General features: G+C 47.6%; 1 protein-coding gene across 9 annotated transcripts in view; it reads left to right on the top strand.

Moving 5' to 3' along the window:
• The window catches only part of DYSF (dysferlin), a gene marked incomplete at its 5' end in the record, with an annotated part of 221,322 nt that overhangs the window by 76,237 nt on the left and 132,755 nt on the right, over nt 1–12,330 (top strand). For all 9 annotated transcript variants that reach the window (XM_079941051.1, XM_079941049.1, XM_079941047.1 and 6 more), the window contains 3 exons: nt 2,661–2,729; nt 2,857–2,900; nt 6,367–6,449. In XM_079941051.1, the coding sequence (XP_079797177.1) occupies nt 2,661–2,729; nt 2,857–2,900; nt 6,367–6,449 (196 nt within the window). The remainder of the gene's footprint in view (nt 1–2,660; nt 2,730–2,856; nt 2,901–6,366; nt 6,450–12,330) is intronic.

The following is a 12,330-nucleotide window of genomic DNA, read 5'->3' as shown; positions in this document are numbered from 1 at the left end:
GCTCTCGTGGTGTAAATGTGTCCTTTTCCTGGTCTATTTAGTGTCATGCTTTTTGCATTTTTTGTGCTTTTTGCTGGTGATTTCAGTGTTTACAATGGCTCCCGAGTGTTGTGCTGAAATGCTGTCTAGTATTTCCCTGTGTAAGAAGGCTGTGACGTGCCTTATGGAGAAACTATGTATTAGGTAAGCTTCATACAGGCATGAGTGGGAGTGCTGTTGGCTGTGAGTTCAATGTTAATGAATCCACAATATATAATTAAAAAACGGTGTTTTGAAACAGAAACACACATAAAACAAGGTTATTGGTGAGTTGACAAAAAACTGTTGTGACAGAGGCTCGCAGGAACCGAACCCTGTATTTCTCTTAGGAGCAACGCTTCAGTGTTCATCAGCTCATGTTCTTGGTGACTTACGATGTGTAGTTAGAATGTGTAACTACCGCCAGTAATGAGAATCCACTATATCTGTGTGGTTTGGTAAAGTGCTTTTATCACCTAACATTTCCTTAGGTTATTAAATAGTCTTTGAAATCAATTTTTTGATGGCTGCATAATATTCCATGAGATGATATAGCATACATTTTAATCCCACCCACATCTCGGTGGCTCTCTCACGGGGAGCCTCCAAGGGCAGCCCGGAGGAAGTGATTGCTGGGGAGGCCTTGGACTGCCTGGGGCAGGGCTGGGGGAGGGTGGGGACAACCTGTGCCTTCTTGTCCAGGGAGCTGAGTGATGCTGCCAGGGTCTCTCAGCTGTGTCTGATTAACGAGTCTTCCCTCCCTCCCTCCCTCCCTCCCTCCCTTCCTTCTTTCCTTCCTATTTTAAACTTTTGTTCATCTAAGTTTTGAATTAGGTAATACATTTATTATGCCCACCATATACATTTATGCATCCATCATTTTGCATCATTCTGGCTTAATTATGCATATGCTGCACACATCTGACCATAAATTCTTACCTTTTACCCTTTTAACACAAACGGTTGCACATGACACTCACTGTTCTGCACCTTGCTTTTTTCACTTAATAATATAACTTGGAAGTTGTTTCATATCACAGAGCTCTTTCATTCTTCTAGGGCTACACAGTGCCCCATTCTGTGGATGGATCACACTTTATCTAATCTGTCCTCTGTTGGTGGACACATGGGTTGTTCCACGTCCTCCCTAGTTGGAGCCATGCTGCAGTGGATAACCTCGTACACGTGTTATTCTGCACACGTGCAAGTCTTTCTGTAGGATACTTTCTAGAGGTAGGACTTGTAGGTCAGAGGGCATTTGCATTTGTAATTTTGAACCATAGTGGCCAATGGCCCTTTGGAGGGGTTGAGCTGTTCTGTTTTCCCACCAGCAAAATCCTAGCGGGCAGTTTTCCCATTGCCTTGCCAAGAGAGGGCTGTCAGGCTTTAGAGATTTTTGTGAATCTGATAGATGAGACGTCGTATCTCATTCATTTTGTTTCTTTTATTATGAGGGAGATTAAGCATCTTTCTGTGTGCTTTACAGCCCTTTGTGTAACCATTCCTGAGAACTGTGTGTCCCACTTTGCCTTTTGTTCCGTCTGACTGTCGGAGCTCTTCTTTCCTTACTCCTCTCTTTGCTCACACAAGGGCCAAATCCCGGCACCCATCCCTGCCCCCAGACTTTGCCTGGGCTCTTCTCACAGGGAGGAGGGGATGGTGGGCACAGGGGCTGGTACTGGGTGGATCAGGGATGGAGACAAAGTCCTGGCCCCTAGGGAGGCCACACCCTCATTTGATGGAGGGCCCAAAGCCCCCAGTCTGGTCAGGTGCTCATTAGATGAGAAGATGCATGTCAATGCTTCACACAATCAGGGCCCACAGTAAATGCCCTGAGGAAGGCTGCTCACTGTTTCCGTGTGTAGGACACACACACCTTCCAGGATCTGAAGCAGAGTCTTCACCTGCTGCCCTGTGTGGGTACGGGATGCCCTGGGCTGGCTAAGGGACCTGGTGCCTCCCTGGGGACGCCCAGGGCAGAGCAGAACACACAAGCCGCTGGGTTGGATCTGGTTTCCACCTCTGCTAGGTTTCTTGTTTGTGGAAAGCCCAGTCTTATGAGCAGGGCTGATTGGAGGCAGACTGTGGCTTATGAGGTTTGTGTCTTCACTGCATTTTCCTCTCTCAGATGCAGGTGCATGGCCCCCTGCCCTGGCCCTCCAGCCCCCCTTTCCTCTCCTCCTCCCTCCATCTCTAATCTCCTGGGTTCACAGTCTTCCAAAAGGGCAGGTGATCTGGGCTGATGGGCAAAGGGGATTGCCTCAGACTCTAGGACTCCTGGGAAAGCTGGTCTGGACGCAGGGCTCCATATTTAGGGTCATGGCCATAATGGGAGGTGAGGGAGGAGAATTTCCAGCCAGAGGTATGAGATAAGGAAGGAGGGTTGTGACATTCAAACAATCTATCCCTCCTAACTCCCTCCACCCCATGCCCCCTTGGGTCTGATCTACCATTGAGCTTTGTCTCTAGAAAGATTCCCTGTGTCTGAGCCCACTGCACCAGGCTCCATGGCCCCCAGGGCCTTCTGCCCAGCCCCAAACGTGGCCAGCATGGCAGAGAATGGCTGCTGGCTGGTGTGGTGGTCTCCGAGGGAGCCCAGAGTCCCCTCAAAGCTCCATCCACCTGTGCTCTGTGTCTTCTAGCTCTGCAGCAAGATCCTGGAGAAGACGGCCAACCCTCAGTGGAACCAGAGCATCACGGTGCCTGCCATGGTGAGCCTCATCCCCATGAGCCCACCCCAGGGGGCCTGGGCTCCCAGCCTACCCAGTTCCCGCCCGCATCCCAGACTTCTGCTTCTTCAGAAGGACCCCACCCAACCCGTCTCTCTTCCCTCCTTAGTTTCCCTCCATGTGTGAGAAAATGAGGATTCGTGTCATAGACTGGTGAGCTCTGCGTCCCGGGATCTTTAGAGGTGGCTGTTGTCAGGGGTCACTTGGTCCTTCGGTTTCCTTTTGTTCATTCTGCAAGAAGTGGGAGAGTCTGTTTCAGGTGAGGTAGTTTCCTCTGGGGGAGGCCAGAGAAGGAGAGGGTGTGGGCTGTTGGGAAGCTTACAGCCCTGCTCGAGGGCAGCTAGCGGGGGCTGGAACAGCTCCAGGAACCAGAGATCCCTGAGGCCAGGAGGGGCCAGGAAGGCTTCCTGGAGGAGGTGAGGTTTTGGGAAGTTCAGGATGAAGGCATTCTAATGAAGAGAGGGTCATAAGCAGAGGCATGGAAGCCGGAAAGAGCAAAGCTTCCAGGAGGGTGGGCTGTGTTGCCCACAGTGTTGGTAGGATGAAACGGGTCTCCAGGCTGGGGAAGTGGGTCCGGTTACCCGAGCTGGGGATGCCACTGCCGGCTTGCAGCAGGGGTGGGCAAGAGTCACACAGTCATCTTAGAAAGTGAGTATCTAACCCTTGCTGAGCGTCTATGTGCTCCAGGTCCTCCTCCCAGTGAGCGCTGTACATGCGTGTCCCACCTGACGCTCACCTCGACTCTAGGCACCGCCCGACCTTGCAGATGAGGGAGTAGGTTTGAATAGACTGAGTACCCTGTACGACGTTGGGAAGCAGCCGAGGCCAGGCTCGAACAAGCCTGTGCTCCCTCCGCCCGTGCGCTTAACCACCGGGCCGTGCTGACCCCTCCGCGTTGAGCCTTCTCTCACGCCCGACGGCTGTTAGGCGTCCCCACGCGCGATCTCCAGGACCTTCCCTACATCAGCCTTTCCCAAAAGAGAGAGTTGTCCTTTCTCTGCCCCCAAAAAGTCTTGGCTGTGCGGTTCCCGGCGTGTTGTCCTTTGGTCTCAGGCCCATGGCACCCCCAGCCAGGAGGATAATGAGAGACTAGGGAAAACCCCCAGGCCACAGAGCCATTAAAGTGCGCGCCAGGTCCCCAGCCCGAGAGAAGACAGCTTGGGAGAATTAGAGGAGAGGAAGGGAGTGCAAGGGGGGCGAGGAGGGAGAGGCCTCTGGGGCCCTGCCCGCCCGTATGCTCTGTGGGAGGTGCTTTGGGGGCAATGTGCTCTACGCCCACGGAGCCATCCTTCCCCTCGCCGTGTGCGCGCGCGTGCGTGCGCTGGGTGCGTGCCTGTGCGTGGCGGTGTGAGTGGATGCACGCGGGCGTGCGAGCGCAAGGGCGCCGCGTCCCCTGTGTTGTGGACGGCCTCGCCCGAGTCCGTGTGAGCCGAGTGAGGCATCGGCATACTGTACAATCCAAACACATTACCGAATCTGGTGGCTGCCTCTCTGGTTTAGGCTGAAGTGGCATTTTTATTGTGAGTCTATTTTCAGACTTGCTGCATTTTCCAAAAGCAACCCCAAGCCCCAAAACCCAACTCTTGGCCAGAAAGCATTCAGTTGCTGCAAGTTCCTATCCAGAAAAGTGCTTTCTTCCCAGAAAACTCAGATAAACTTGTGTTATTACCTGAATCCTAGAAATACGATATGGTCCATATGGCCTTTTCTCTGTAACTTAATCTTCCATTCAGTTCTCAAAGAATTTCTTTCATTAAAAGACAAAATCCCTCAAACTACCCCCTACCCCGCAAAAAAAAACCTGACACAAAATCTCTCTCCTCCCATTCTCTTTCCCTTCTCACCAGATTCAGGTAAGACCAGAGGTGAGAAATCCTATTCCTCTCCAAGGGCTGGTCTTTTCTAGGGGTTGGTCATGAAGGCAGTTTAAAAGTGTCATCAACTGTCAATTATCTGGTATTGATAACCTTACTGTAAAATGTTTAAGGGAATTTTTACTTTCCAGTTCATCTTAACGTTATTCACCAGGAAAAGGGATACAGATCTGTGCTGACAGTTCACTCTTCCTAATGTAGACCCCGCCCTGAGAGAAAACTTTAAAGCTTGATCACCTCCCTGGGAAATACAGAGAGAAAGGAAGGGAGCAGCAGAGATCTGGTATCTCATGGCTTTAAGATTTAAAAGGAAAATGAAATTGCCATGCCCAGGCGGGTCTTTCACAATGGGGCGTGTGGGTGTCATCTCCTGAAGCCTCCTGTGGCCAAAGGATGCACAGCAGGGAGAGAGGGCCTGCTGGGCCCCGAGAGGAGGGAAGAGGCACGTGGGGAACCTTCTGGAAGGAGATAGATCCTGCCCCATCCAGCGTTCCTCAGTCTCAGCACTGTGACGTTTTGGACCGGAAAAGTCTTTGCAGTGGGTGACTGTCCTGTGCACTGTAGGATGTTTGCTGCAACCATGGCTTCTCTCTACCACTCCCCTCCACATCAAAAATGTTTCCAGACGTTGCCAGATGTCCTGGGGTCAAAATCACTGGATTGAGAACTCTAGGTCTAGCCTGGCAAGGAAGCAGCAGGTCGCTGCAAGCATAGCTCTGGTTTCCATGTCAGGCATATTCTGCTCAAATCCCAGCTTTGCCAACCTGCCTACCTCAGCTTCTTCATCTGAAATTGGGGCTAATTGCAGAAGCTGCCTCAGGGCCAACAGGAGGATTAAATAAGCCAAGTCATGTGACGGGGTTAGCACACTGCTTGGCTCTCAGGAGGAGTCCAGTAAATGCTGACTATTACTGTATATGATTGTTAGGGGGGCAGGTGTGGGGCGCAGAGGAAGGGTCTGCACAAGACAGTCAGTCCTCAAGCTTCTCCCCATAGTCCCCTATGCTGGCTGGGGAGGGGAGAGGCCGCCTTCTGGGAGGCAGGACAGGCCCCGTGTTGTAGACAGAAGCCGCGTGGGCCACGGTGCGAGCACTGGACCTGGAGTCTGGACACCAGGGTTTCGGTTCTGGCTCTGCTCCTCCCTCCCAGGCTGACCTCGGGCAAGGACCTTCTGGCTCTGAGCCTCAGTTTCTTCATCCATGCAAAAGAGATGTTAGTAAGAGTACCTGTTCCTCAAGGCTGCTGGGAGAATCCTTGGAGATAAGGGGGTTTAAAAGTGCTTTGTCACATACAGAATCAGATACAAAAAAGAGCTACCATAAGCTAATTAAGACTGTGGCCTTGGAGGCTGTTTCTTCCTGGTCATCTGGTTTTCTCCTTGGTCCGGGTATGTCTTGGCTCCTAGAGCCTTGCTCTCCCTGGGCCTGGGGGTCTGGCTCCCTGAGCGGCCTCCTGCTCCCCCGCCCTGCCTCCTGCCTCAGGTCTCCTCCCTTTCAACCTGCAGCTGTGCCCGCAGACCTCCAGCATGGCCGATGGGATGCTGATGGTGGGGGGGATGGACTGGGTCCCCCCTAGAGGAGTCTTGAGTGACACTTTCTTGCCTAGGATTACTAGGCCTCCATAACATACCCCGTGTGAAGACTGGGACCCCTAATGATGTATAACCGAGGTCGTTTCCTTCCTGGGTGGGCTGTGGCCTGCGATCCCCCTCCCCCGTTCACGCCCTTTCTGCCCCCTTGCTCTAGGGACCGCCTTACGCACAACGACATTGTGGCCACCAACTACCTGAGTATGTCGAAAATCTCTGCCTCTGGAGGAGAAATAGAAGGTACGTTCCACCTTTCTGCTGCCCTCTGGCCCCCCGTGCTCTCCCCTGTTCCGCCCCTACTGTCTTGAGAGTTTGTAGAAAAGGGAAGATTATAAGGTCTTTGCTGCCCATTTCCCAGGGAGAAGGGCTCTGGCCAGTGAGAGAGATGGGTTTGCATTTAGGACTGGCCCACTTCAGATGGTGAGATACACCACCGAATGGCATAGAGAGGATTCATTCCTGCAGATTATACTGGTGGCTGTGGCCACACCATCTACCGGGTTCTAGGTTGGCTGACTGTGTTCTAGCAGCTTCTGTTTTGAAAAGCTTTCACTGGCCTGTGAACAAGTAGTTCATGATCATTTTGTACAATTTAAAAGAGATAGTCTGAAAGAACAATATAAAATTGTCACAAAATTATCCATAAGCCTACCCTCCCAGACAAGAGGTAAATATTAACATTCTGGGACCTGTTTGTCTGTATGTATGTACGTGAAAAACATTGCTTTGAAACAATTTTCAATTGTTTTGAAAATTGCTTTTTGTCACTTGGCAGTACAACAGAGATGTTTACTCATGTTATTAAGTAGTCTTCTACAATATAATTTTAAATGAATACACACATTCCATTGTGTGAATACACCATAGTCCACATTAACTAAATGTTGAATAGTTAAGTGTTTTCTAATTTTTCCATGTTATAAACAGCTAACTTGATACTGAATATTTTTGTAGCTGAATCTTTATGTAATTCATGATTTTTCTTTTGCATAAATACCTAGAAGTGGAATTGCTGTGTTGAAAGATTCGAACACTTTAGGGACTTCCCTGGTGGTCCAGTGGCTAAGACTCCATGCTCCCAATGCAGGGGGCCCAAGGTTCGATCCCTGGTCAGGGAACTAGATCCCACATGCCACAACTAAGCCCTGGCCCAGCCAAATAAAAAAATAAATAAATATTTTTTAAAAGATTTGAACATTTTGAATCTTTTGGTATATATCAAAAGTGCCCTACAAAAAGACTGGACTAATTTACACTCTAATCACTCAAGCTTCTTTTGCTGCACCCTCATCAACAAAATGCAAAATAATGGTATTTAAAAAGAATTTTGTCAGTTTGTTGGGTGAATTTCATTGTTGCCTTAATTTTATTTCATTGATATCTGGTAAAGTTGACCATTGTAAATTTTAAAATATTTTAATAATTATCTTACATTTACAAATTATATATATTTATATACTTCTAAATTTATTCTGTTGTAAATTGCCTATTCATGCTTTTGTCTATATTTCTGATGGTATGCTTGTCTTTTTCTCATTGTTTTTTTTAAGAGTTGTGTATGTATGTGGAGGTTAATTTTCTCCCATCATATATGTTGTAAATAATTTTTGTCAGTCTTATTTTATCATTTAATAGTTTTTAACATACGGAAATTAAAAAATTTCACATAGCTAAATATATTAATCTTTTCCTTAGTGAATTAGGAAAGGGTTTAACATTACTTTTTTCAAAATTGTTCTTTGGTGATACCAATGCTATATATTGAATAATCTTTTCCCTGCGTTTTGAATTGCCACTTTTATCCCATACTAAATTCCTAAATGTGTTCTTGGGCCTATTTCTTGATTTTCTATTATCTTTAATTGGTATGTCTGCTTATTACTTCTTAGGTTTTGGTATCTGGGCTATGCTGGCTCTGTAAAATTAATTGGAAAGATTTAAAGTCTTTTCTAACATCTGGAACAGTTTATATATCATAAGAATATAGTCTTTTGAGGGTTTGAAAGAATTCACCCATAAAACCATATGGGCTGGGTGCCCTTTTTGAGTGGGTGTTGCACTCGCTCTTTAAAATCTTTTCAGTTTCTCCTGTGATCATTGGTATTTTTAGTTTGTTACTTTTACTATAGTTAATTTTGATAATCTACATTTTCCTAGAAAAACATTCATTACACTGAGGTCTTCTAATTTTTTTACTTATAGTGTTGTGTGGAGTAATCTTTTATAATTTAAACAATTCTCTCTACTTTCTTACTTCTAATGAAATATGTTTGAATTTTCCTTTTTCTTGACTAGGCTAGTTAGAAGTTTTTATTTTTCTCCCTACTTTATTGGACTTTTCAAAGAATCTGCTTTTGGATTTAGATATCAATTCTAATATTTTCTAATTTTTTATTCTCTCATCTTTCTACTCTTTAACTCTCTTTAGACGTATTTTGTTGTTTCCTTTTTAACTTTCTAGTTAACTTCTTGTGTTTATTTTCAATATTTCTTATTTAAATAATGGAAGTATGGTTTCTGCTCCATATGTCATGCTTTTGGCCTTCAGCAAACCCCAAGGTTATATTTATCTCTATTTTTTACACTTAAATATTTAATCTATTTTGAATTTATTTTGGTGTGTTTTCTGAGACTGATTTGATTCCTTTGTAGGTAATCTTTTCTTTTTTCTCTGACTAGATGCTGTTTGTAGGAATGTCTCTTTTTCCTTGCAGTTTAAAAAATACCTTTGCTCTGTCTAGGTACAGGACTCTTTTCCTTGAATTTTGTCTGAGACATAGAGAATCCTTAAATCTGAGTTGAGGGATGATTTCATTTACTCTTACATTGTTTACCCGAGCAGCTGAAGGCAGGGTGCGAGAGGGGTAGGAGGGGAGCTCTGGAACCAGGCAGCTTGAGAGAGTTGCTCCAGTCTCCTCCCACCAGTCCCAGCCTTGTAAGGTTCTTGTAAGGATCCAGTGAGATTATAAATGTTACATTCTGGTACATAATAAACCCCAAAGTAATGTCTGTTGTTTAGTATTGCTACTACTGGCTTTCTGCATCCCTAATCTGATTTTTCTTCCCACTGTACCAATTCTGCTTTTTACTGCTTCCCATGTGGTTTAAAATTGACTATTGCATTTTTAGTTTCTTGTCATGCCTTCCTTTCCCTCTTTTTTTTTAATGTTTTCCTTTTCCTCTTTGTTCTCTCCTTCAAGTTTTGTTTTGTTCCGCAAAAACTATGTCTTCTTGCACTCTACCGAGGATTCCAAATCGTGTCCTGAGAATTTCAGGTGAAGACTCTCTTGAATCTTACAGATGCTATTTCCTCCCTGTTTCCCTATACTGGTTGGCCCCCTGTTTTCCCCCTCCCCCTTTATTTACTCTCACAATATCTGGTCAGTGTTGGTGTCTTTCCACAGACAGGATGTGTGGGTCTCTGTCCACCCATCTTCTCAGATCTTTATCTGGAGGACAGGTTAGCGTGCCCAGTTTCTGGAAGATTCTACCTAGCACTCTTGAAGTTGACCTTCTAGATTCTCTGAAACGTTAAAAAAAAAAACCTTTGAATTATAGATAATTCAAACATACATAAAAGTAAAGAATTCTACAATGAACTCCCAGGTGCCCTCACTCAGCTTTAACATCTAGCTGCTTTCTGTCATTCTGATTTCATCGTTGATACTTGTAATTGGTGGAATACACAAGAACTCCCTTCCAGAAGTCATTGCTATGTGGGCTCCTCCTGCCCCAGCCCCTCCCACTCCCAACTGTGGGAACTGCTGGTCCCAGGATGCGGTGCTTCTTCTGTGATTGCTGTTCCGAGAGTTGGATGTAGAGGTAGAAGGATTGGAGGTGGGGGCAGTGTATCATGGGAGTGGGTGGGAGAGAGGGTATTCTAGGCTCCTCGTGGATCAGAACTCCTGGCATGGAAGGAACCTCTTCTCCAGTTTCCTGGCTGGTGCCATCCCTGTCTCTGAGTCCAAGGACAGACGCTGGTACAGCACAAAGTGACCTTCTGACTTTTCCAACAGCTGCCGTTTCATGAGGCTATAGCTGCGCCAGCTGTCAGCCACCTGAGGGAGAGTTTAGATCCCTGTGCCCCCATCAGTCTTCACGTCTGGTGGTGATGTTGACCTTGATCTTTTCCAGGGTCATCATGAATATTTGAATGGGAACGTGAGAAAGATGTTTATTTGGCCACTAGATGGCGCTCAGGCCATGGGCAACCCCGCGTGGTTCAGGGACCACTGGCTCCCACAGATTGTTTTGGGCTTAAATGAGAATCTTCTTGCCACCAGCTAACCGGTTTTAGATGTGCAGTTAAATAGCTTGATCTATGTAGCAATAAAAGAGTTAGACTTACTGCTCAAACTGGAGCTGTTCTTCCCAAGCTCTCTCTAGGCCTGGAAGGTTAGCCCTTGCCTCTGTCCCTGCCAAGCTTTTCCCACTTGTCCTGAGGCCACCTCAGAATGTCACCCCAACTTTCAGATCTTTGTGTTTTTCTCCACACTGGGGTGTTCTAGAACATCTGGGTGATGCATGGCCCTTGATTTCCCCACTGCTCTCAAAACCCAAACTAAAGCAAACTGTAAAAATGGGTTCTTTCTCTATTCCCTGGCCTCACAGTTCACCAGCTTATTTGATCCAACCAGGAGTTTTTGTTTTCGTGTTTTGTTTTTATTTCCAGCTAGGACAGGACCTAACACTAGCTTCTTAAGCACCTCTGCCCACAAGTTTGCCTGGGCACACTTAAGTATTCCTTGGACCCTGTGCTCCAAAACATTTAGTAAAAAATTGGTTTTTTAATAAGGAGTGCTTTTCTTAGAAGCTGCAGTACTTTCAAAAGGTAACAGGAACATGAGACCCATGAAACCTACACAGATTCTTTTATAACTTTGTACGTACGAAAATCGTGCTACATAAATAGCACTCAGGCAGTTTTTTCCACAGCTACGAAATCCAAAGTTCGTTTCTTTTTGTCTTTGGAACGTAGATGATGAGGATTTCCCAGCAGTTCTTGGTTTCTCCTCCTGCCTGGCGCGGGCTGGTGTCAGGCAGCCAAGCCGTGGGCGTGGGAGATGGGCTGAGAGGCAGAGGCAGCGGCAGGGCTGGCCGCAGGTAGTGGCCTCAGCTTCTCCAGGAGACGCGGGGTCCCGGGCTGGGAGGGCCTGCCCTCTGGCTTCCCCAGGTGAGGGAGCTGGGCTGGGCTGCTCACGCTACAGAACTGGGAGCATTCATCTGTGTTTTGAGGCTTCCCCAGCCCCTATTCCTTGGGCTTAGGGAAAACACACCAGAACACTTGTGTTTTGGCAGAAGAGTGATGAGGATTAAATAGAGGCTTTGTCTTGGTTGGCTTCACTGGTGACGCTGCCCTTGACTTTATGAGCTGTCTGCAGACACAGGGGAAGGACCCAGGATGATCCTCAGCTCCTGGAGACCTGGGACCCTGCCCCCAGATTAGGAGCCATTGGCCTCAGTTGTCAGCAGGGCCGTGTCTCAGCATGCCTTACACTGTGCCTGTTAGGTTTGCTGAACAAACGAATGAATGAGTGAGGGAATTAGTGAAAAGGCGTGGTTGGGAACAAGTCTACTCTGCAGCCCCCTAACTCGGTCCTCCCAGCCACCAGAGGCACGTGTTGTTCAGATGGCTGGTAGGACAGGGGCCATCTGTGTCTGGGCTGGGCACTAGTTTGCAGCCAGGATCCAGAGTTGGTCTGTGGGTGGAAAGCCATGTTTGCTTCTGCAAGAAGCACGTGGGGGTCGGAACTATGACCTCGGCCTCATTAGCCCTAGATAACTGACCGGGCCTGTTTGTAATCATTTGGAAGGAGCTTAAAGTGGAATCTGTTTCCTTCCGGCGGGCCCTGGCCGTGCTCTCCTGGGGCTGCAGCTGTGCCCGTGGCGGTCCTCTGTGGTTGCCGAAACTCCCCTGCGACCAGAGGCCTCGCTCCCCCACTGATGAAAACCTATTCCTGTGGATATGAAAATGGCCATGAATTATGGTTTCTGCAGCTCTGACTTCTGCCAGCTGGCATTCCTAGCTGAGGCCTGCTGTGGAGAGCTGAGTGGGTGGGTCCCAGGGCCTCAGTTCCCCCAGAGCCTCGCCTCACTGCCCTCCGTGCTGCCCTCTGGGCTC

The sequence above is a fragment of the Stenella coeruleoalba genome (assembly GCF_951394435.1).
Source record: "Stenella coeruleoalba genome assembly, chromosome: 13".
NCBI classification, from domain to species: Eukaryota; Metazoa; Chordata; class Mammalia; order Artiodactyla; family Delphinidae; genus Stenella; species Stenella coeruleoalba.
Note: the sequence above shows the minus strand (reverse complement) of the source record. Positions and strands in the feature narration are given on the sequence as shown.